This window comes from Leptidea sinapis, chromosome 41 (genome assembly GCF_905404315.1).
Source record: "Leptidea sinapis chromosome 41, ilLepSina1.1, whole genome shotgun sequence".
Lineage (NCBI taxonomy): Eukaryota > Metazoa > Arthropoda > Insecta > Lepidoptera > Pieridae > Leptidea > Leptidea sinapis.
This window is the reverse complement of record NC_066305.1, coordinates 4,187,489-4,214,378: the sequence shown is the minus strand read 5'-3', so window position 1 is coordinate 4,214,378 and position 26,890 is coordinate 4,187,489. Positions and strand designations below refer to the sequence as shown.

Here is a 26,890-nt window from a genome sequence, read left to right as displayed (position 1 = left end):
ACGTATTTAGTATCGAATAATATGAATTTGCATTAACGTCGTCTATATTGTCTTATTATTAAAACAAATATTTTTTTTTTTATTTCAGGAAATGAACTTAGTCCATAGATACAGTATTAGAATTAAAATTATAATGTAAACAATTCATTATGTAACCTTTACGAATAAGTTTTCTTTTAACCCAATAAAAAGAAAAATTTATTACTTTTTTTCTAGTTTCTAAAGTATTTAAAATAACATGATTATCGCATATTCCTAAACATTTCTATTGATTTAGTTAGTATTATTATTATTAGTGAGTAAATTTAAAATTTTGAAATAAAAAATTAATTCAACATTTATTAGACATACTTTATTCAAATATTAAAATATTTTTTGTTTGTTGCTCATTACCTATACGTAAGAGCATATCATTTGCTTTAGTAAGAGTACCAATAATATTAAATTCTATTATTCAAACGTTTTAATGATATAAAATTACTTTTAATTCCTTAATATTATAATTAATTCTTTAGCCTTGCTTGCTGAATTTGGGGTATTTTTATTTCTTGCATTTAGCAACGTTAAGGTTGTATTTAAGTAGATAACAAGGTGAGCGAGTCGACTGTGAATTAAAAGTAAATGTTATATCATTAACCTTTCTGTGATACGAATAATTAAATTTAATTTATCACAGACAAATCACGATTAAAAATATCTAGTAGAATTTATGAATTATTTGTTTACTTTACTTACCAATCCTTGTATTCTAGGAAACATTTTTTATAATCACGACACAATCAGTTCACAACACGAGAGCACAATGACCTTTTATCACTTAACACTCACTAAAAAGCGACAGTCTCATTATATAAAGCTTGGATACGCCAAGGCTAAGAGCCGGGACCGATACTTCTGAACATGCGTGTGTCAGGTTCAACGTGTCGAACGTTAATGGTAAAACTAATACGCTCATGAGTCGCCGGCGCACGAATGATTCACAATGCACATTTCACTCGTGATTCGTGAAGAGGGGAATGAGTACTGATGCCCTGAATCTTTATCTATAAACCCCGTTTCAATAAACCGTCAGTCGAAGAGTATATCAGCTTTTGTTTTATCGATATCGTGCTATTGATTCGCGATAGTACTGTTGTGTTTATAAACAATTTCGCACAAAACAAATTATTGTGTTTGTTAATTAAACAAATGAAATCTCAGATAGTGTTGTTTATTTGCTTTTCCAATGTTTGCTGTAATTATTAATGAGAATTAATTTGTTATAATATCAAATATATGAGGGAAATAAAGTAACAACTTCTGATAGTAAAAAAAATATTCTATAAACCTATTAATACGGCTCTGCATTTATTAAATTATTCCTTGTATTATCAATTATTGCTCTACAATGTATAAAAAAAATTAAGGGCTAGCTTTACCTTCTTATGAAATGCTCATAGGTGTCGATTTTAAGCCGCCCCAAAATTTAGTGATAATATTAAGGCATAGGTCCAGTCAAATATGATTTTTTTTTCTGATGTCTAATCTGGTTCACACATCGATATCTGATATCATTCAGCTTTAACCATTTGACCGCGTGAATTAAAGAATTGCTCGAATTGTTGGAGTTCTATGTGAGAATTTAGTAGCTTGTGATTGCATAGAGACGTCGTTTAACAATTAAATTGTGTATTCAAAATGGGGAGCGTTCTATTCCTGCTGCCGAATTCTAAACATTGCCAAACGCTACAAACTAAAATATGATGTTAAACGTCTGGACGTGTTCACAGTGCAGTTTTCAAGGAACCTTCTTCCTTGTTCAACCAAACTGTGAAGTTTGAAGAAACCTTGTGCATTACTTAAACTTAAAAATTTAACTATTATAGGTAAAATTATGAGAGGTAACTATGGGCCTCATGAGAACGCTCATGGTCGTTCAGAGGAAAGTGGAGCTCTCTATGCTTGGAATTTACTTGGAAAGACGAAAACGAATTAGAAATTAGGAGTTTCGTAGGAGAACAAAGTCACCGACATAGCCTAGATGATTGTGAAACTGAAGTGTCAGTGGGCAGGGCATAGCTAGCTCGAAGGACATATAGCCATTGGGGCAGTAAATTCCTCGAAGTGCTGGAAGATGCAGTGATGGCACGCCCTCCATAAGATGCTGGAATAGGTTGGATGAGGGAATACAGGACCGATCGTTGAGGAGATCTTTGGGGGAGGCCTTCCAGCAGTGCATGTTTTCCAGCGGAATTGGTCAATGTTTAGAACTGTACCATAGTCTTAGCGGACATATGACCACTGCGATAATTCATGACTAATTTTCATTAATAAGAGTGTGCTTGTTTGCTAGTTTAATATTCAAAATACTAAGGAGCTTATTCCAAGTTTGGCTGACAGTTTACGACTTGTCAATCAAAATCGGTTACAGTAATCATAATTTCGCTTTCTTTTTCTATCTTGTGTCTCCATTAGAGATGTTCATCTCCTTTGCACGCGTCTATGTGCTAGTGTATTGTATGTATATGGTGGGTATATAATCATTTAAAATTTCTTATTTTACCATAAAGACTTGTTGTATTTTATGTTTTCGTTATTGGAATTCGAAAAAGGTCGTGCTATTTTTAGAAGGATAATTGAAAACATAAATAAATTATTTAATAGAAAAAATAAAGGAACCTCCTAATGACTCATTTGAGTCTTAATTACTATTTCGCTATATTTATAAATCATAATCCTATTCACTGAAGCTGCTAAATATATTCGCGGAAATAATTGTAATGAACGTACGAATTTTATAATTATACCTGCCAAAGCTACCTAGGTTCTTGATGGTACCTATATAAATAATGGTAAGATATAGCGAAATTCATAAAATGAATCTAAAACGTACAGATTAAAAAAGCGGCCAAGTGCGAGTCGGATTCGCCCATGAAGGGTTCTGTTGCAAGTAACATAATATAAAAGTTCTTTTAGTTCGTTGTAACTTTGATCGATGTTTAAATAATAGTGTAGATATAAAAAAAAACTACTTATTAGATCTCGTTCAAACCAGTTATTGGTGGAAGTTTGCATGGTAATGTATATATATATATATATATATATATATATATTTTAGAAGTTACAGGGATGTATACACAGTTTACCACTTTGGAAGTGTCTCTCGCGTAAACTATTCAGTTTAGAAAAAAATCATTTTTGAAAACCTATCCATAAATGACCCAGCACGTATGGGTTTGATGAAAAAGAAATTTTGAGTTTCAGTTCTATGTATTGGGTTAGTAACCCCCAAAATTTAGATTTATATTTAAAACGATATTTTTGTTGTATTTTAATGACAAATAATTTTTCATGGGACAACGGTTTATCGCTTACAAATAAGTATCCCTCTCATTAAAACCCTTATGTGAAAATTACCAGTGGGAGGCTCCTTTGCACAGGATGCCGGCTAGATTATGGGTACCACAACGGCCCCTATTTCTGCCGTGAAGCATGTTTCAGTCTGAAGGGCTAAGGCCGTAGCTAGTGAAATTACTGGGCAAATGACACTTAACATCTTATCTCTCAAGGTGACGAGCTCAGTTGTAGTGCCGCTCAGAATTTTTGCGTTTTTCAATAATCCTGAGCAGCACTGCATTGTAATGGGCAGGGCGCATCAATTATCATCAGCTGAACGTCCTGCTCGTCTCGTCCCTTATTATTATAAAAAAAATAATGTTCTTTCACCGTTTATCTTTAAGCAATAAATAGTAAAATGACGTTAGTTGTGTATTGGAATAATATGTAGAGTAGCATGATGTCAGTGACCCGAAACTGTAGATAAATTGCTTACGACAAGTTAACTGCGATAATATTATATTATCTGACCTCGTTATTGCAACAATATTATTTAAATACTGACGAAATTTTTGCATTTAATCTTCATTATTAAACGAAAATTTTACATTGTGTTCGTAACTCTGTTGTTCTTAACAAGTATTTCCTCTTCATAACAATGAGATAACTCACTTAACCTTGTTTTTTTTATTTAATCCTGATAGTGTATTCACAAAGTGAATAGAAATATGCTGTCCTCAATTAATTTTCTTTTGATGACACATCTAATCACACCTAATACTCTTTGAACGTCTGAACATCGATAGACAGAAGTATAATACCTACCAAATACCTGGATGAGTTTCTTTTGAATCCTACCCTTGGGGAAGGGTAAGTTTTTCTTCTAATGATCGCAGTAGGTACTACTATAGAGGCCGGCGTGATACCAGTTTTGAATATAACTACAACTTAAATAAATGAGACTTCTCATAAAACATTTCAAATATTATGTCCCTACATTCACCTGAAAAACTTTTAATGGTTAGATAGGGTTCAGTGCATCGAAGACTTAAGTCTTCGACTCAAAATTGTTAATTTATGAATTCGCTCAGTTTTATAACCAAAATGTATCCTGTGTGTAACAAAAGCATCACTAACTCGTAACTATCTTGAGAAAGTTGTTGACCTGTTATAGATCATTAAAATTCCTGCAACATTAAAGTGAGAATTATTAAAAGTAACCATTCGACCAAAGAATTCCTGAATGAGAGAATAAATCATTATCAGCTGAAGATTGTGCTATGTTACAGTTATATTTCTATCTCGATTAAGAATAAAAATGATATAATATACTATAAACTGGAACCTCGATCCAGTGCTCTGCCAACGGCTAGATCCCTTGGCGTTGCGTAGAGACGTCACTTAATTATGTGTCTTCTACCGCATTTATCACTGGGATAGCCTCGAAGAGCTGTGGTCTCATTCCTATCACCGATCTGCACCTTCGGAAGACACGCCCCAAGCTTGGATATGATCCCCATCACCTGGACGTCTGGCGTTCAGTTCAGTGCGGTTTCCAAGGAACTTTCTTCCACGTACAACCAATAATTTTTAACAGCTTCATTACGCGGTGGTTGACGACACGACGTGGATAACTTCAAAAATAGTGATTACATTCTTCTAACAGACAACACTCCTGTGATTCCTCTCGTGTTGCAGTTGAATGTGGGCGGCGGGCATTACTTAACACAGTTGACCCGTTCGTTTGTCCTCCTCTTAACGAAAAATTACATATAATATATCCATTTCAGCATTCAATATTGTCTAAATTTTTTATCAAAATAATTAATGTTCTCGGATATATATATATAAATAATATGTGATGTTAAATGTTGTTGAGTATCACGTTTGTAATTTAAATTATATTTATTGTTAGCTGATATGCGGAAATGTTGAATATAATCCTAATTTATTTACGTGCCTACGTCATTATATTACCGGCATTTCGACAGTAAAATATACGCGGTTGACATCTTCCCTTTCATAAATATTGTATCTTATCTGACTTTTGCGAATTATGTTCTTCATCAGGTAAATTATACAGATTATTGCATAGGCACCTTTCTTGTACGCGGTCGTGACTATGCTTTAAGGAGCTCGATCATTATATTTACAGTTTAGTTTTAAAATTATATGCCAACGGTTGAGCGATCTTCAATCCGTTCAACAGCCGTTGAAGTTTACTAATTGCTCGAGTTGTACTCTTAATTTTTAAAAATTAATTATGAGTTATTTTTCTATTTCTCGTTGGTATGTATGTTGAAATAAAGATATTTAATTCTTTGATTTGTTTTTTACTATATCGCATCTTATTAAATAACGTCGTGTGATACACGGGTGTGCCTCTCTTGCCTACGGCTCAGGCTTTTTAATTACAGCTCGTATGCAATCATCGTTTGCACTCAAATAACAGCATTTGTAAATGCCCCGCTATCGAAGTAGTCGACTCTGTTACATATTTTGGCCTACATATAGATAGTAAATTTAATTGGAATAACCACATTGAATACGTCTGCAATAAGCTTAGGCAATTTTTAGCTAATATGACGATTTTAAGAAATCGTATTCCCTTTAATGTAAAATTAATGTTATATAATTCTCTAGCTCAATCTTATATACAATATGGTTTGAGTAGTTACGGACGTACATATAACTCCTATTTGAATGAAATATTTAAGCTTCAAAAAAGAATATTAAAACTTTTGCCTAACAAAAATCATAGTGACTATTCCGAAACTGAACTTTTTAAACATTGCAAAATTTTACCGGTGCAGGTACTGATGAAATATTCAATGTTAAAAGAAAACTTTTTCAATACTAAATACTGGGTTTAAGTACAACATCCTGTATTCACGCAGGCCGTCACTCGGGGCTGTTTATGCGCTCCGAGCGCGCTCAATAGATATGGCGAACGAACGAATGCTTACCTAGTTCCTCGCTTAATTAATGAATTACCCACTGATGTACGGAACTGTATAAATCCTTGTAATATTAAGAAAAAACTGAAGTCATACTTTTTAAGTCACTTAAAATAAATATATTTACACAATTTATCTAACTGGCACTAATGTTCTGTAGATAATGTACCTAGATTTAACTCTTTGTTAGCATATATTACAAACCCGTGTGGTTTTCTGATGCTAGCTTTAAGTATTTTCTTTTGTAAACTTTAATGTAAATAAATAAATAAAAAAAAATCTATATTCCACCCTTGTATCACAATCTACTATTTTGTGCTAGACAGTAACATAATGAAAAGTATAATTGTTGCGGGTGCGTAGTGTAGCTCACCTAGCGATTTACGAATAACGTTGTGAATTGTAAATACTTCGTTCTTATTGTGTGTGCATCCATACGAATACAATTAAAGTCAGTAAAATATATTTGCTATTGTCGTGAGTACTTTTTTAATCTTAATAATTATGTGTTCAGTAATGGAAACTACTTTTTGAAATCTTTTAATATTGCTCTTTACATACATACATACATACATATATATATATAGGAAACTAGTATTAGTTGACCCAGCAAACGTTGTATTGCAATATATAGTAATAAATAAAATTAAATAATTAAAATTTTGGGGTATTCCAGATGCTGGTTCTCAGACCTACCTAATATATTATCTTATATATAAAATTCTCGTGTCACAATGTTCGTTCCCGTACTCCTCCGAAACGGCTAGACTGATTCTCATGAAATTTTGTAGGCATATTGAGTAGGTCTGAGAATCGGCCACCATCTATTTTTCATACCCCTAAATGTTAAGGGTGGTCCACACGAAATTTTCTTTATTAATTTTTTTGACAATTTTTTTTAAATTTGTTTGATTATGAGTCAGCTTTAAAAAATACATACAACTTCAAATTTTCACCCATCTACGATCAACTGTTACTTTTGTATCGCGATTTTAATATCGGCAATACAACATTTGCTGGGTCAGCTAGTAGTACATAAAATTTATCGTACTACAATAACTATTATATTCGATTGCCATCTTGCAACCCCTATTGCGGATCTGTGGATGGAAGAGAATAATTAAAATTCGAGATACAAAAATAGGTGTTGATTGTAGACGGGTGAAAATATTTTTATGTTGTATGTATTTTTAATACTGAATCATAATAAAATAAAAATTACAAAAAGTGGCAAAAATAAATATTTAGGTTTGGGTTGACCCTTATCACTTAAAAGAAAATTTTTAATGAAAAATATATGCTGGCTGATTCTCAAACCTACCTGATATACACACAATTTTTCAAAAAAAATTGGTTTAGCAGTTTTGGAGGATTCTGGTAACAAACACCGGGACACGAGAATTTTACATATAAGATATATTTTTATGTAACTCAAACTTGCGGCACTATTGTCTCTTTATGCCTGTCAGATTTCTATAGATTTATCTTAATTCCACGTAACCGGGTCAGCAATGTTTATCGTTTAACATTTGTTCATTGTTATCACACTATTAGGCACAGCGATCGCTCTTGATAACGCTATCTCGTAGACAAGGAAATTGTATTTCTTGATCTACATACTTAACGTGATGATAATTGTGTTTTATGATGTGTTGTAATGTTACGGTAACAGTTCTCTTTATCACGCCTTTGTTACAACCACGTGACGATTATCACTGTTATATTACTACGAGACATTTAAAATTAATAATATATGCATAATGAGTGTATACAAGTTAACAAAAAATACAATACGAATCAACACATTAGCCAAAAAGAGCATGCAAATTACATCAGCTCCACGTCATTATATAATCAAAAAAGTGTGTGTGTCAGCTGTGACGCACGACTGGAGTTTACTCCTCAAGAACGATTGTCTTTGAACAGGTACTAAACAAAATCAAGTCCAATGGAGTCGGTTACAAACAGACATAGCAGAAGCTAATAAAAGCGAAGTAATTAAAAACTCCTGTTGAAAAATTCTATAAAAATCAGATAAATCCTTAACGCTCATAAAATGTCAGGAAATGCCCAAACACAACTCCTGTTAAAAGCGGAACTCAAAATTCCAATTTTAAAAGGTCCGTCAAGGAAGTTACATTTTGGCACACCCTAATAGGTATATTATCCTACATGCGTAAGCTATCACGCAGTATACATATTATATAAGTATATATATACACACACACAGACACAACTGAAAAGTGAAAGGTGCGCGAGAAATGATGCACACCAAAAAAGTTACTATCCCATTTGATGAGTAGGTTTTACTCTCCATATTTTTCTCATGCCGAGCGCCTTATATGAAAATCGATTGCTAAGGAGTAAACTCCAAAAATATTCTAACATTACAAGCACATTATCTTATATCTCTATATATATATAATATTATGAATCTCGAAAACGGCTCCAACGATTTTCTTAAAATATAGTATACAGGGGATTTCGGGGGCGATAAATCAATCCAGCTAGGTTTCAATTTAAAAAAAAATTAGTTTTATCCGTTAAATTAAAAAATGAGAAACAGCTACAATAACATTAGAATACAAAGATGGGACATTGGGTGATCCGGAAAGCAGAAGACCCTGGTTCGAATCCAAATGACCAATTAGTTTTTTTTTGTTCCAGTTTTGTACATTCTTAAAAATCCGTGCAAGGCTCGGTCGTCCGGATATTTTTGTAATTAATTAGCCATTCATTTAGTTGAGTTTTAAAAGGACGGATATTCAACATTTTAATAGCATTGATATTATAAGAAATGGAGTATATAACTAAATAGTTTTAGTAGAAACGACCGTTTTTTTTTATAAAAAACTTAATGTAGACTGCTGCGTAATATTTATCATTAAACTACGAACAATACTTTATTTGAAGATAAATTTTGTTTTGATGGCTTGTGACATAATATATTTGAACACTAACTGAACTGTACTGTAGCAAAAAAGTTAAACATGTGTTGAACACTTGTTTTAAAAAAGTTCTATTTCCAATCTGTGCCTTCCTGCTGTTTAGCGTAACAATCTTTAGACATTGCTTATATTTAAACACGAGTTGAAGCTTGTCTACGGTGTGTCATACGGATAGATCATATTCATATTATGGAAGATATATATGATAATAATAATAATAATAATATTGACACACTTTTTACACAAATTATCAATTTTCTTGCCCCAAGTTAAGCATATATAACCTGTGTTATGAGTAACAAGACAATGATATATTTAATACAATATTCTTACTTAAACATATATAAATTCATATAAACATACATAAATATATTTAAACATCCATGACTCGGAAACAAACATCCATATTCATCATATAAATGCTTGCACCTACCGGGATTCGAACCCGGGACCTCTAGCTTAGTAGGTAGGATCGCTAACCACTCGGCTATACAGGTCGTCTATGATAGATAAATGACAGGTGTCAATAATTGCGTTGCGTTCCTTTTGTTCCTTAACACTTCAGTTTATGTTGTGCTTAGCGACGTTTAAGTCAAACACAAGCTAAACACCGTTTTGTAATAGTAAAAGATAAACTCCATTTTATACGTCGTTATTGTTATGTCACTGTCACTGTCTAACGAAATATGTGTCTATGCCATGTTTTTTTTTTTTTTTTTTTTTTTTTTTTTCTAATAACACCGTGAGAGTCCACAGATATTCTATTATTCATCTCAACATTTTTTGTTTGGATTATAAAAGAAATCAATTATTAGTGCACAATTTTTGCAGTGAAATCTTCTTTAGTGGCTTTTAGCACTTTTCTTGGGATGGGTATAAAATATTAAACTCCCGTCAGGACACGTGACCTGATTGTAAATATCGTAAGACAGTTGTTGAAATTATGGATGGGTATAAAATGATAAACTTGAGCCAGGACACGTGACCTGATCGAAAATTCATAAGAGAGTCACTGAAATTATGGATGAAAGTTGATTTTTCTTAGAGATAAACTTTTTAATGTAAAATAATTGCAATAGTTCTGAAGTATCAATTTTTTATGTAATATAAATTGTCATTGATATGTATGATAGCTCAATAAATGAACATTGTATTTAACCACATAAATGCTAACTTTAATACTAATAAATAAAGCAATTCGTGCGAAATTATTCATTAACATTATGCAGTTGTGGTAAATCATTATCAAATTTTTATTTAATGAAGGTTACTAGTCCATTAGGCATTTCATGTTTCAATGATGAAGTCAGGAATAGGAATGCTTACGCCAACACTATTTCAATTGTCTACATAATATAAAGAAAACAAGTAAATAACTGGGGCATATCCGTTTTAGTGATATTAGTCACAATTCAAAGACTACCATCCCACTTAGGTAATTGGGAGATGATTCAAAGCAGAGTTTATTAGCTCCTGAAGCACACACTGTTTCACTGTATGAAACAGTTTTTACTGAAAGAATTAAAGTTTAAAATTTTATGCCCATAATAAAAAAAAGATGGGTTTGTATGTAAGTAGTAGTCAAGTAATAGTTTCCTACTATTTATATAAATAAATAACGTACATATATATCAGAACACAATTAGAAAACATATTCTTTGTATTTTAACTCTCTCTGAAACAGCTCTTCCAATTTTCAAGGGAATTTTATTGGCAGACAGCTAATGTAATAAGATGTTAGAATTTATATTAAAGTTTTTATATTTTACCAAGCACGTTTTTCTAGTAACCCGACTAGAACACGCAAGTTCTGGTCGATGTCGAAAGCTGCTCTTGTTAATTTTAACCAGCCGCCCCTGCCGCCACTGCACATGGGGAATGACATATAGAGGGCTTATAGGCTTATAGAGTGTGAATTAAGATTTCCGTCAAAAATGTAATAAAATGCAGTAAAATTGTGTAATAAATAAGCTATGCAGTGTTACACTTAGGTGCCTAAATAGGAAAAAGTAATTTAGTAAGTCCTTCTTTTGTCAAGGTGCAGGTTGTTTTGGTCAGATTTTTCCTCCACCTTACAGCCACAAGTAGCTTAGTAGTGTAAAAGGACGCCGGTGGTCTCTTAATCGCGCGATTAAGAGACTCTGTGAACGTCCTACACTACCTTCCCAATAAATAAGTAAGAACAAATAGATCGTATTGTGTAAACACTATTTTATAAACTGAGTGTAATTTAAATTAAATCTATTACTGGATGTTTAAAATAGCTTTTTCGTTATTCTTCTGTGCTGTGATGCGGTGGTATTTAGAGGTTTGGAACCATTCTTATTCCAAAATAGAAACAAAATGACGTAAATAAACGCAAGACTCACGCATAAACTTCCATCAGAATTAATTTTAAGTATAAATATACTCAAATTCAAGCAACATTAAAGTTAACTTATTACTACGTGCTATGTGGGTCAATGTCGTAACTAGAGATATGCACAAATTATCCTTTACATGCAACAAAATTACTACCAACGAGGCACAAGGCTTATTAATAAGCTTTAATACTTGTCAATTTGGTGTCCGTGTTTTCATTGGAATATAAATACTATTGCAAAACCTTGATATTATAATTGGCCGATATAAAATAAGCGCGGGTCATTTGCTTGCAAGAAATTTCTCAAATTAGATTAGCTATTTCAGCCATATGAAGAGAAATATATTCTTTAGTGCAACAAAATCATATTATAGTAAAAATTTAACTTACATTGAATATTTAAGAAATACTTGCTGTTTGCTGGTTCTACAAACGATATTGAATCCAAAGTACTTTATTGAATTTTTGTCTCTTTGTCCATTTGTCTGTGTTTCTTTTTACATGAATATTAATATTTTATTATTTATAATTATCACGCTAGAGGCAGGCATGGTATTCTTGCTGTTTATAGCGTCCAGGAGGACGACGCCGCGGGCGTAACTAGTATTATTATTTTATTAGTAAAGAGAAAGCCGATCTCTTGTGCACTCTTTTCGCCTCCAACTCGACTCTTGACGACAACGGAAAAACACCGCCGACCATCCCGCGGTGTCAGAGCTGCACAGCCCGAGCTACATGCCTGAAGTACAGTTCAGACAGAAAACTGTTAGGCGAGCTCTGTTTTCGTTGGACGTCAGGAAGTCGAGCGGGCCGGATGGCATTTCTCCAATCGTGCTTAGAACGTGTGCCCCTGAGTTGACGCCGGTGCTAACGCGTTTATTCCGGCACTCTTATTCTAAAGGCGTAGTCCCTGACTCATGGAAGTCAGCCCTTGTCCATCCGATCCAAAAAAAAGGAGGCAGTTCGGATCCGGCAAACTACAGGCCTATTGCTATTACCTCTCTCCTATTGCTCTCCAAAATCATGGAGAGCATAATTAGCCGTCAGCTCTTAGTATATCTAGAGGGTCACCAGTTGATCAACGATTGACAGTACGGGTTTCGCCATGGTCGGTCGGCAGGTGATCTTTTGGTATACCTAACACATGGGCAGCGGCTATTGAATGCAAGGGGGAAGGCCTGGCAGTTAGCCTGGATATAGCGAAGGCCTTTGATCGTGTATGGCACAAGGCGCTCCTCTCCAAACTTCCATCATTTGGGCTTCCCGAGAGCTTGTGTAAGTGGACCTCCAGCTTCCTCACTGGGCGCAGCATACAGGTCGTTGTCGACGGATATTGCTCGAACCCGAAGCCCGTGAATGCTGGAGTGCCCCAAGGCTGTGTGCTGTCTCCCACGCTGTTTCTTCTGCATATCAATAATATGTTGGACACCTCCAACATTCATTGCTATGCAGACGACAGCACTGGTGATGCCGTATACACTGGCCATGCAGGTCTCTCTCGGGAAATCGTCGACCAGTGTCGGGAGAAACTTGTGTCTTCTATCGAGTCCTCTCTTGAGAAGGTCGCGGAATGGGGAAAATTGAACCTTGTCCAATTTAACCCCCAGAAGACTCAAGTCTGCGCGTTTACCACTAAAAAAAACCCAATTTGTCGTATCACCGCTCTTCGACAACACTTCCCTCAAAGCCTCGCCTAGTATCGGAATACTGGGTCTCGAAATCTCGAGCGATTGCCAATTTCGTGGTCATCTGGAGGGCAAAGCCAAATTGGCTTCAAAGAAACTGGGCGTCATTAATAGAGCACGGCAATACTTCAAGCCGGCCCACATACTAGCGCTCTACAAAGCGCAGGTCCGGCCACACATGGAGTATTGCTGTCATCTCTGGTCTGGCGCACCCCAGCTCGATGCATTTGACCGCGTGCAACGCAGAGCAGCTCGAATTGTCGGGGACACAGTGCTCTGTGAACGGCTGGATCACTTGGCGTTGCGTAGAGACGTCGCTTCATTGTGTGTCTTCTACCGCATTTATCACGGGGAGTGTTCCGAAGAGCTGTTTAAGCTGATTCCTGCCGCCGAATTCCACCTTCGCACGACACGCCACAAGTTAGGATATCATCCTCACCATCTGGATGTGTGGCGGTCCTCCACAGTGCGGTTTTCAAGGAACTTTCTTCCACGTAATACAAAGCTGTGGAATGAGCTTCCTTGTGCGGTGTTTCCGGGACGATACGACATGGGTACCTTCAAAAAAAGCGCGTACACCTTCCTTAACGGCCGGCAACGCTCCTGTGATTCCTCTGGGGTTGCAAGAGATTGTGGGCGGCGGTGATCACTTAACAACAGGTGACCCGTACGCTCGTTTGTCCTCCTATTCCATAAAAAAAATATCAAGAGCATGATTCTCTTGTCAGGCGATAAGACCTCGCCTTAACCTTGTATACTTAGACGCCTGGACATCCACAGTGCCTAAAATTTTGGCTGCAGCTATAGCACAACCCTGACTAGATGAACAGAATCTTCACGGGCAGGAGGTTTCTTGATTACCACATTTTTTTTAATGAAAATAAATTACCGCATGCAGATGTAGTTGGTATCCGATACCGTACTTCAATTATACAGACCACAGACACTAGTAAAAACGAAATTAACCAGAAAATCGTTTAAATTTTTCTATATAAGGGAGCAAAAGGGGTAAAAAAACCGGATGCCTTTTTAGTTGTAAACGTACAAACCTGTGGCTTCTCAACTAGACATAATTTTGCCGGTCCCATATCGAGACTGCAAAGCATCACGATTTCAGACACAAGTTTGTTCCAGTTCTCGTTGATGCTATCGAAGAAGATACGTAAGAAGTATACCCTGTGCTATTGTATGCATAGAACTTAGATCAATAATACGTCTAAACTCTAGATATACTATGACAGCTGTGAAAACGTCGAAAACAATTGAGTTTAAAACTAACCTCAATTTGAGGAATTGACGCACACTTGTGATACAAATCACACATGTGATACATATCGCGAGTGTAATACGAAGCGTTGCGTGTCAATCGCACACTCAACTAATATTCCTGGCTTGTTTTTATCGGTTGTCTAACAGCAAGAGACTCTATCTAGACGTATAAATTATCTAAGGCAGACTTAATCTCTGTATGTTGTATCGATATAACATGCATCGATACAACGAATTGGTAATTTGATGCAATATAAACCTAGGTCCCAATGAATCGTTTAGAGAAAATAAAAAAAAAACTAACACATTAACTGTTGCTTCTTAATAAATTACCAGTGGGAGGCTCCTTTGCACAGGAAGCCGGTTAGATTATCACCACAACGGCGCCTATTTCAGCCGTGAAGTAGTAATGTGTAAACATTACTGTGTTTCGGTCTGAAGGGCGCCGTAGCTAGTGAAATTACTGGGACAAATGAAACTTAACACCTTATGTCTTAAGGTGACGAGCGCAATTGTATTGCCGCTCAGAATTATTGGGTTTTTCAAGAATCCTGAGCGGCACTGCATTGTAATGGGTAGGGCGTATCAATTACCATCAGGTGAACATCCTACTCGTCTCGTCCCTTATTTTCATTAAAAAATATATTCTTGATAATGTAAGTACATTGGCACATTAGCCAAATTTTCTATCAACTGTAATAATCATAATGTTAACACTAGGAACAAACATAATTAAACTGAACTTGTTATGACCACTCATGCGGTAATGTCTAGCCTTTTGTTGGGTGATGTATTAACTTATACAACTTGGATAATGTTCCCGGATAATGTACAAAGCTTCAATTCAAAATGATGGTTTGAATACTTTGTGTGGTAAATGTTATCCTACTAATATTATAAATGTGAAAGTTTGTATATCTGGATGTATGTTTGAACTTCTTTAACGCAAAATCTACTGATTAGATTTTGATGAAACTTTACAATAATATAGCTTACACACCAGAATAACAAATAGGCTATAATTTATAAAACTAAAGTGTGAATTATACAAAATATAAAAGAAGTGTGATTGTTACTAATGAATACAACTAGCGCCATCTCTTATCAACTAGCAAAGAAAAGATCAATACAATTTATATGGCAAAACAACGTTTGCCGGGTCAGCTAGTTATAAATAAATGACTTTATGATTATTCTCTGAGTATCGAGTCTGAGACATATTTTCGAATGGGTGGAAGATTTTGAGGATAAATAAGTACTTAAATATCCTGTTTTGAATAATATTACCTAACATTAAAATTCATTAACAGGTTAATCAGTGTATGCTTAATTTATTGATATAACATGGGTAATTATTACACACTGCCTTTATTAAATACAATTATGTAGGTAAATAGTAGTTAGTATGTGTCTTAATAGCTGTTCACTGTTGCTAAGATCGCTAATTATGCCCTCGGTATGTTGTGCCTACAATGTTAATACAAACTTAGCTGAATAAGAATTATATATACAATGCATAGTATTATGAATTATCTATATACCTATATAAAATGAATTGCTGTTCGTTAGTCACGCTAAAACTCGGGAACGGCTGGATTGATTTGGCTAATTTTGATCTTGAATTATTTGTGGAAGTCCAGAGAAGTTTTAAAAGGTGAATAAATATGAAAATCTTCGGAATTAAAAAAAAAACAACAATTTTCTTTTTCCTTTGATGTGTCCCCCGTCGTTCAGAAATCATATTGAAAGAATAGTTTAAAATGAATAACTAATTAGAATTTATATCAGTCTAACTTTCTCAGGAGGTAAAAAATAAACTTAATTTTATATACAGAACAACGTCTGTCGGGTCAGCTCGTAGAATATATATATTTCGCAATAAATATAATAATATTGTACTGTAAACCACTATCCATTGTGATGCAAGAATTGAATTACGACGAGACGGAATTTCTTCTGCACCAATATAAAAAAGCGGCAAGTGCGAGGCGGACCCATGAAGGGTTCCGTAGCAACATGTAACAGAATATAAAAGTTCTTGTAACTTTGATCGATGTTTTCATAATAGTGTATTTTTTTCAATTAAGTTAGTATGACGATATAAGAAGATAGTATGACGTATAATTTAAAACAAACTACTTACTAGATCTCGTTCAAACAAATATTCGATGGAAGTTTGCATGGTAATGTACATCATGTATTTTTTTTTATCATTCTCTTATTTTAGAAGTTAAGGGGGGGACACACATTTTACCACTTTGGAAGTGTCTCTCGCGTAAACTATTCAGTTTAGAAAAAAATTCCATTAGACAGACAGCTCAATATAATTTTTGAAGACAAAGACTATCGAAAGACGTATGTATGTGTTTGATGAAATAATATTTTTGAGTTTCAGTTCTAAGTATGGGGAACCCCCAAAATTAATTGTTTCTTTTCTATTTTGCGTAAAAATCTTAATGCGGTTCACAGAATACATCTACTTACCAAGTTTCTACACTAAAGTTCTTATAGTTTCGCAAAAAAGTGGCTCTGACATACGGACGGACAGACAGACAGACATGACGAATCTATAAGGGTTCCATTTTTTGCCATTTGGCTTCGGAACCCTAAAATTACAACCTGTCACACTAACTAATACCGGTGTCTACAATATGATACATAGGTACCTACTAGGTACTGTAATAACTAGATCTCCTTGGTAATAACTAATTTTGCATATAAGAATAACAATCTTTCGACTAACGATAATATAATTATTGTCGTAAGAAAATATGTGACGTTAGACGAAGCAGCCTATACTACTTTATACAAAGGTATTAATTGATATTATTCATCATATGTATTTCCTTGAGTACCTGCGACATGAAATAATAACCGCTTATAGTATCCGATAGCGTATCTCAAGTGTTGATAAATGCTTTTAACTGGAGTATCGCAAAGCGTAAATATATTGATTTTATACTAATACAACTTCGGGCCGTGGCTTTGTAAAAAGGCATTTATTTTCTCAAAATTGATTTCTTTAGAATTCTTTTTGATATTATTTCTAATATACTAGATACTACTATCGCTTCGTAAACAAATGGCGCTCCGAGAGAGAAGGAGCGGCGCAAGAAACACTCCCAGCATTCGTATTTTTGCGCTCTTTTCAATAAAAATAATATACAATATTGTATAGTCATTTCTATTGCTATAAAATAATCATAATCTAGTCCCAGGCTGTCGGATCACTCAGCTGTGGAGTAATAGGATTTACGACAGAGCCATTTTTATTTATAAAACATTTAAATTTATTTATAGATAATATATAATATATTTATATAATTTATTTATAGATAATGCCTGAACAGTGGCTGAGACTTTATTATAAAAGTGTATATCCCTTTAAGCTATCATGTATCTTATGTAGTTTCTATATATACCTACCTACCTACTCATAATAATTACTATCTTGTTTCACATTGTTTTTATAAGATTAATTTCATAATGTAGATGTCCAAACGGACTCAAAGAACTACTTCTATAAATCAGGATGTTTTCTTTACAACAATAAGGGCCTTACTAATAGAATTGTCATACAGCTATCCCTGAGCATAAACAAAGAATATGTAACACGTTTAAAAATAGACATTTTGCGATTGATTTATTCCAACTTATTATAAAGTTTCCCGCGTTTATTTGCAAGGCCGTTTGGCATTCGGAAAACTTCAGAATTTTCATTATATTGAAAGTGGTGTCAGGTATATAGTCAACATTTTGCATATTCTTGGTTTATTCTCAATTATAACTTTATACCAAGTTTATTTGTAAGGCCATAGTGTTTTAGGTATTCAATGAGACTTAAATATTACGACTTTTTCTCTCGCTACGTAACGCTAAATCACGTAAGGTCAGACTGAGTCGTCTTAAAGACCACAATCAGTCAAAGCCGCCAGAGTAATTTATATACTTTAATATTGGTAAACGTTTAGATAATTTAATAATTACACAGTTATTAATAATTAATTTGAACGTAAATGATCATGTATAATGCTAACATCCATCACCATTAAATCAATCATATTATTAAATAAACATTCATTCTAAGCTATAATAAACCACAATCTAACAATCGAATAAAAACAAAAAACAGTATTATAATTAGTAAACTGCATTAAGTTGGCAGGTAAGATGCTCAAGATGCTGGCAACTTTATCTCTTTAAATTGCCAAACTTATTCTCTGGAAAAGATATGGGTTAGATTTTGGATAATCTGTCAAATTTATAAGTCGCCTGGACGATTTTGAGGGAGTTTGTGCTGACAGCCACATTAATTCAAAATCTCTACCCCAACCGAAAGTAAATAAGTCGATAATTATATCCGACATGTAAAATTTCTTGTTACTTATTTATCGATCCGAAACATTTTATCCATAGTAGCGTTCTATTTTATCTATCAACTATATAACAGGCGAAGCCGCGGTGGGGCACTAGTTTGATTATGATAAGCTATTTCGTGCCCAATTCTTTTGTTGCACGTATACGTATCCTCTTATCTAGCTTTGTTGATAGGTGTGCAGGTTTGATTTCCGTTCGGAGCATTGCATATTTTTCCACATTTTGGTGTTTGTTTGTTGTATTAATTGATTCACAGTGAAAAAGTTTAATTTGTAAATTCCGGAGCTTGGTGCTTGTTCAGTGAAGAGTGTTAGGGTGAATCACAGAACTAAAAATTCAAGAGTAAATTGTTTGCTTTGTTTCAGGTTAAGCGATCGATAATGCTCAAAATGGCGGACGCGTGCGTTGACAGCTCCAAGCAGACACGCTTCCATGAGATGCACGTACAACGTCACAACAACGTCAGCATTCTGTACGCGGACATCGTTAACTTCACGCCGCTGTCGGAGCGTCTGAGCGCCTCTGACCTCGTGAAGACCCTCAACGAACTGTTCGGTAGATTTGATCAGATTGCTCAGGTTAGTAGTTGTTGCTTTCTACGTGGTTAATATTATTAAACAAAACCCTTTACTTTTATTTAGGCACATAAAATTTCTTTTGTTTTAATTTTTAAAGAAATATTGCGGGTAAAATATCGAATGTAGTTGAACCAAAAAAAAAATTCCAATCGAGAAATCGAAGTTCAATACGTTTCATTGGGTCATTAGTAGTTGACAGAAATTGACTACTGAAGTGTGGTGCCAATAATATTAAAAAATACTATCGTGGTGTGCCTTCTCAGCTCTTCTCTTATATGCGCGAACGGGACGATGCCTGGTCCATGCGTTAGCCCTCGTAGTGCTTATTTATATTTGTTATTACATCATGATAATCAAGTTTTTCCATCTTTAAGCATATGCCACATACAGGAATTTCAAGCCGATGAAGGTTGATGCTGTCACTAAGCAATTATTTTTATACGACTTGAACATTTTTGGATTATGTATCCACTGATGTGATGAATGGGGTATCCGAATATGATTTATGAATAGTCTTAAAACATATATTATATAGCAGTAATTATACATTACAAATTTAAAGCAGTGAAATTTCATATTTTTAGCCTAGCAGTTAAGAAAAATATAAGTATCTAGTAACCACTTCAATAATTTTTTTTATAGCTTATACGCATACTTGTCACCAAGGCACGTGTAGTCGAGCCATAAAAATTAATTTAAGTATTAAATACGCCAACTTTATTTATTTATTAATTGATTTGATCAAATTATTAATCACATTCATTTCGCATAGTTCCCATAAATTATATTTGGAACAAACTGTTTGGCATTCTTAGACGAAATGTGACACGAAATTCCTCACCGTGCATGACTATAACTTTGATGAAATAGCTGTTTGAATTTTAGATGAATTTCAATTCAGAACTTCAGATCTGTTTGAATATTTGGCTCGCGATTATGTTGTCATGTTGTGTGTTTAATGGAAGCACATTGCTTTGTTCTTACTATGTATCGTAAAGTTACAATTTAAACTTGCTTATGGATCGGTTTATTCTGTTCGTTTATTGCAACGACTGTTATATCTTTACATTACCGCATCTACTTAAGTTGTTTAAAATATTCTTGGTCAATTAGCAGCAATGTAAGACATTTATTAAATGCAGGTTACGTTTGTTGAATTAAGAATACGATTTGGACACTGACAGTTGATACACGACTAAGGAGAAAAGTGTGCTTACATTGTCCTTAAGCACACTTTTGCCACTCCGCTATCAGACTACGAATGTTATATCCTTATATGTGTATAGAACGTCATTTGCTTATTGGCTTATTGTTTTTTTTTTGTTAAATCCACAGTAAGTTCATTCATTCAATATTGAACAGCCAAAAAGTTTTAACATCTGTTAAAGGACGAGACTAGAGTTCAATGAAATATTGTAAAGCCTTACCCCCTTATTCATAATGGTCCGCTAACTTTAAACAGCCGCTTAGGAGTGTTTTTTCTCATTCTGACTTAGGTCAATAGAAGAAGATAGAGTGAAAATTAGCAATACTTTAAGTTAGCAGACTATTATGAATAAGGGGGTTAAACTTATAGTCAATATACGTATATGAAATTAATTTGAATACAATCGGTCATATAACTTTATAGACACGAATATGGGTCATTCAATAAAAAGCATGAGTGTCTATGTTGCTATTATTGTTATTAGATCAAATTTAATTCTTGATATAATCGTCTTTTCACATAATAACCTTAGATTTTGCTAAGCTTAAAATTCTTTTCTTCATAAGCTTCTTCCCACAGTCTCAATTCCTGCACTACAGTGAATATTGCTTGATCTCGAATATCTGTCCTTTCAGATAATATTTTTTTAACCTTCGAAATAAATGGAAAGCAATGAGCGCTAAGTTGGGTAAATTTATACGATGTTCAATTATAATGAAACTACCACCTTGAATTGCAGCCTCAGCAACGACGGACTTGTTAGCAGGGTCATTTTATTTAGTGCAATAAAATATTTTTTGCTGGATTGCCCCTCCTTTTTGTTTTCAGATCCTAACGTTGAAGCCACCTTTCACTCATGGTCATAATCAATGATTATAAACAAAATAAGCTTCTTCTTTCTCGTGTGCCATCTCGTCAGTTGAGTAGAGATTTTCACTTTGGATGCAATACAAAAGAACAGGATCTAAAGCTCAATTCAAACCTCTTTCTCAAGTTTTTCAGCTATGATCTCCGCGTCCTCATCCCCGTTTTCTTTTCTTGGAGCATTCCCTGTATAATGAGTTGCAGAATCTGGTACTTATCATATTATTACCAAAGCATTGCTTCTTCCTTTTCTTAACTCATAGATTTACGAACCATGCGTCACTCGAACGGTTGGCTCAGTTGGTAAGAGCACTCGGACGGAACCTCAGAGGTCGCAGGTTCGAGTCCCGCATCGTTCTTAAATTTTGGTTACAAATTAAATTTGTATAATTAATCCCAGAAGTGAGGGATATCATTTTAAACATAACAAATTGTTTAGATTTGAGAGAGCAAATTTACAATTTACAAGTAAATTTCCTACTATGCAATTATTGGGGCTGAGCAGGTTATCAACTGTAAAGTTGATCCTGTACATGGAGCCACAACCTCAGAGTTGAACAATATATACAAAGATTTACGAACTATACGTCACTCGAACAGTTGGCTCAGTTGGTAAGAGCGCTCGTACGGAACCCGAGAGATCTCGGGTTCAAGTACAGCATCGTTCAAAAAATTTTGGTTACAAATTTATTTTGTATTCTTTGAGCCCTTCAAGTTTATTTTCCTTCAATTGCAGAAACATCCCATTCTTGGTCCTATACCTCCGTGAAATTGTAAAAATGCTCCTATAAAACCACATTTCGAAGGCCTCTGGCGTCTCAACATCATCTCCTATGTCAGCGTCCAAAAGCTAACAAATATAAGTTACTTAAATTCATTTACACAACCATATTTTCTAGAGCTATAATGAAATACAAACTGCACATTTAACTTATATAACTGTTTTGTGATAACACGGCTATCATAAACCGTTCTGTTTGAATTGTTCACAATAATTGTGGTTCGATACATCAAATGTTATGTTTCCTGTTTCATTGCGAGTGTAAATATTTTATATTTTATTCATCACAACTATTGCGGTGGATGCTGGCAACTGTTCGTATTCACTGTGCGAATATTTCTCCAAATTGTTTTGTACAAACTGGCATTGAAATATGTACAGTTAAAGTTATTTTTGTATCTTCTTTTGTCAATGCAATATTCTTTTCAATGAATATGAAATGCTTTTAATCTATTTTATTTTAAGCACTAATCCGATAAGCTTTATGTTTAAATGAAAATAATTTATCATAATTTTACGATTGTCTCAAAAGTTACAGAATTAATTTTCTCAATGATACCTTAAGACTTGAAAAAGATCAGAATTCGTGTAATTTTTTATTATTTTAAGTTGTAACAGAGAGTACTTTACTGAACGTCAGTTGCTCAAAATTGTCCATATTCAAAGAAAGATCCCAGAAAACCGTGTGTTTTAGCTTCTTGGATAAAAATGATAATGTAGTAATACCTATGTACAAAATCTGCTTTTTTTCGACTAGTAGTTTAAAGATTCTATGAATACAATACTGTATATCTTTCAAAAAAGGTACTCCATGCTGAAAAAGCCGTAAGGAACTGATAACAATATTGATTAATTTTTAAGTAACAAGAAGAAGGTAACATGTTTGTAACATGTATGTATGAATGCGTCACCAAAATTCCAATAAGCTCAAACATAAGTGGAATACATTGTTATATCCAAAGTGTTCTTAGAGTCAAGTGGTCAATAATTTGTAGGCTTTTCATCAGTATCAATTAACCAAATCAAACATTTTTATACAAATGTTGTAGAAGATACTAAAACAGCTATCTTTTTGTTATGAAATAAGGGACGATTTGTCAGTTGACGGTAATTGATACGCCCTGCCCATTACAATGCAGTGCTGCTCAGGATTCTAGAAAAACACAAAAATAAATCATGAATCTGTTATTCATGATCTATTGATGACTCTTATTCGAATTAATGTAATGTTTTCTACATATTGTTGTATGTGTAAAATAACGCAATTTTAGCAAATATTATCTACGAATGTGTGAAAAAAAAATACAGGAAGTCCTCCATACAATGACTACGTAGTAAAATTGTTTATATGATCTCTGAACTGAACTCAGTAAGAATAAAGTAGACGCAAGTAATTATTAACATGTTAAATAAAGTATTTTATTAAAAAAATATACATGTATAAGGATATTTTAGTCATAAAAATATGTACTCATATGTATAATATGTAATAATTTATTATAATATGTATATGTATGCTTTTAATATGTAAAATACGATACTCAGGTATAATATTTACATCGTTATAAAATCGAGACACATATTACTAAATATTTGTTTCATAATCATAATCATTCCAACAATCATAATAAAAAAAATACGTTTATTTTGAAATATTAGTATTTATATGGTATTTATTCACTAAATTATCGGTTAAACTTTTTTCAGGTTGTTGTTGACACTAAAATTACCTCAGGAGTTATACTTCTTACTTAGATCTTTGATAAGTAATAAAATGTTTATTTAATCACAATAAAACAATGCTTATAACAATATTTATGATAATATGATTATATGAAGTTAAACTATGAAGAATTGTTCCAAGAATACTGGTCGCATATCCGCGTTGAATAGCTAGGCAGATCCGTTGACCGAATAGTTGCCAACGCTTGGGTTACCTGTAGCCCTATTAAAACGCGTAAATAGTACTTGGTACGAGAATATTCGCCGCAACTCTGGGCCCCATAAGCCAAGTGGCCAAACATCACGTGAGTATTTACTCACTGAAAACAACATATTTGTGACCTTTACAGTCTTCGGGACTCGAACCAGTGTCCTTTCCCGTGCTATTAAATTTATGCCTATTAATCCTGTCCGGTCTATACGACATAATAATATATCTTTATATTTTTTTTTCTTTGATAAACGCGTGTTTTAATTTTAATTAAAATACTTTTAAGGATTAAGACGCGTAACTGTGTTTTTACATAAGATTTTTGCGAAAAAGTTATATTTTTATTATTAAATTAGTTAACCCGACGTTAGTCCCCCTGAAAAGAGATATATCTGGAAAGGTCTTGCAACGTCGAGTTAAATAAAATAATAATAAAAGTCTAACTTACGCAAAAATCTAAAGTAAAAATACTGTTACAATCACACGCGTTTTAATCCTTCAAAAAGTGTTTTATTTAAATGGAATAGGAAGTAAATGATGACATACACATTACATGTTTTTGCGTGATTTTGAAATTATGTGGCACAAAATCAGATCTTCAGAATAATTATGATCCAAGACATGCAATGGACAGAAGTCTGTATGCAACGCCAAGTAATAAAACACACACTTAACGATTTTCAATTCAAACACAATTTCCGCTTAGCAAATAATGTCCCATTCATAATGTTGAATGATTATGACGTAAAAAGATTTTTCTTTGTGTGAGCTTTGACCACTTAATCATTTTCCGCGCTTTTGTTGGTCTCTGTAAGTAATTTACTCTACGCTATTGTCTACAGTCTACACAATACCGATTGGTATTGTTTCTAAAAACTTTTTGAGAGCTATTTACGATAATTATAATGATGTAACTAAACAATATTTTTATGGCGTTTATTAAGTCTTTGATATCTCGCAGCTACAAACTTATAAAATTATTCCATTAAAACTCTACCGTTTATTCGCAACTATATATGCATGGAGGATTACATTTTCTACCACTGGTCGGTCAGAACTGGTCACCGCCGCCCGCATTCTCTTGCAACGCCAGATAAATCACAAGAGCGTTGCCGGCCCTTTAAGGAACAAATTTAGTTTAAGCTGAACTAATGTCAGCTTGATGTGTTAACAAGCGCTACCAACGTCATGAACTATCATAAGATATCCCAATTAATAATTACATTCATTTAACTACTGTTAACATTTAAATACTATTTAATAAAATTATCACTATAATTAGAAATAACTAAAATAGCATATTTTTTACTCCAGGTATCTTGTTTGCTATGTAATATGTTAGTCTCAAAACTGACACACAAAGTTAACCTTAAAATACAAATGATTTGAGTTTTGTCTCGCCAAAATCTGGCACGAGACTGATTTTCGAAACACGTGTCGAATTGTTTAAAGATAAATATTGGCGGAATTAACACTAAAGAAAATTCAAATCATTTATATAATTATGGATTTCCGCAAAGTAACGCCTACTTCAATAAAAAATTAACCTTAAAATGTTTTGATGTGTATACCAACGTGTAGATTATATTAGTTTGTATGGATCGTGTTCGTACAAAACACACTTGAACAGGATTGACAAAACGAAAGGTCTGGAGTAAAATTAAGAGAGATGCTCAAGACCAATAGGGTTGAAAAATCATTGTCAACGCCCTCTAACCCAGCTAGAAGGTACAGGAACCTCAGCTTTGTTAGGTACCAGACACATTAGTTTTGAAAAAATCCATCCCTAGACGTCCACAACAAGAACCTGTTACAAATGGTTAGCGTCTGGGTTAGGTTAGGTTAGGTTAGTTAATATTTCTTTTAAATTACTGAATCTACCATATGTTCGGAAAAAGTTGAGCTCTTGAGAAGAATACAAGAAACTCAATGACCGCTCTTTTCAATCCAAAAGAGTACTTTACAATGGTTGTAATATACATAAGTAATTAGTTCCGAAGGTGCTGCATCCAATATGAATATAAATTATCGTATATTGCATGCATCACTCTTTAGAGCTTGATTTAATTCAATTCATTCATTCAAAAGAGTTGATTGCTCCAATTTTTATTAATAATTCGTTAGGTATTTCCACACTTCATGCTTATTTTTACAGTTGTACCTTGTCATGTCACAAATCCAATCGGCGATGTTATAAAAGTATGAGAATAAATTTTTCCTATAGCGTTCACTTATGTGTATCGTAAGATGTAGAACACGTTGTATTATTAATAATGCAGGTGAGTCGCGACTTGGCTGTTAACTATGATAATTATTGAAGTTTCACAGTAAAGTTAAATTGCAAATTCTACTTTACCGAGACTTCTGATTAATGTCTGGTTTTCAGTTCATATTAAATAGCCTGTAGATGTATGTGAATGTGTAGTGAAACTAACTGTGAAATCTATATATATAAAAATGAATTGCTGTTCGTTAGTCCCGCTAAAACTCGGGAACGGCTGGACTGATTTGGCTAATTTTGGTGTTGAATTATTTATCGAAGTCCAAAGAAGGTTTAAAAGGTGAAACAAATATGTATGCAAAAACTTAACTTAAAACTTTAACCTTAACATAA

General features: G+C 33.8%; 2 protein-coding genes across 6 annotated transcripts in view; one reads left to right on the top strand and one right to left on the bottom strand.

Moving 5' to 3' along the window:
• The window catches only part of LOC126976624 (probable E3 ubiquitin-protein ligase sinah), a 63,458-nt gene extending 62,475 nt beyond the window's left edge, over window positions 1-983 (bottom strand). Inside the window, exon 1 of the mRNA XM_050825102.1 lies at window positions 736-983. Within this exon, the coding sequence (XP_050681059.1) occupies window positions 736-759 (24 nt within the window). The 5' untranslated portion in view covers window positions 760-983. The remainder of the gene's footprint in view (window positions 1-735) is intronic.
• The window catches only part of LOC126976576 (adenylate cyclase type 2), a 196,809-nt gene that overhangs the window by 139,692 nt on the left and 30,227 nt on the right, over window positions 1-26,890 (top strand). For all 5 annotated transcript variants that reach the window (XM_050824965.1, XM_050824968.1, XM_050824964.1 and 2 more), the window contains exon 6: window positions 19,279-19,491. In XM_050824965.1, the coding sequence (XP_050680922.1) occupies window positions 19,279-19,491 (213 nt within the window). The remainder of the gene's footprint in view (window positions 1-19,278; window positions 19,492-26,890) is intronic.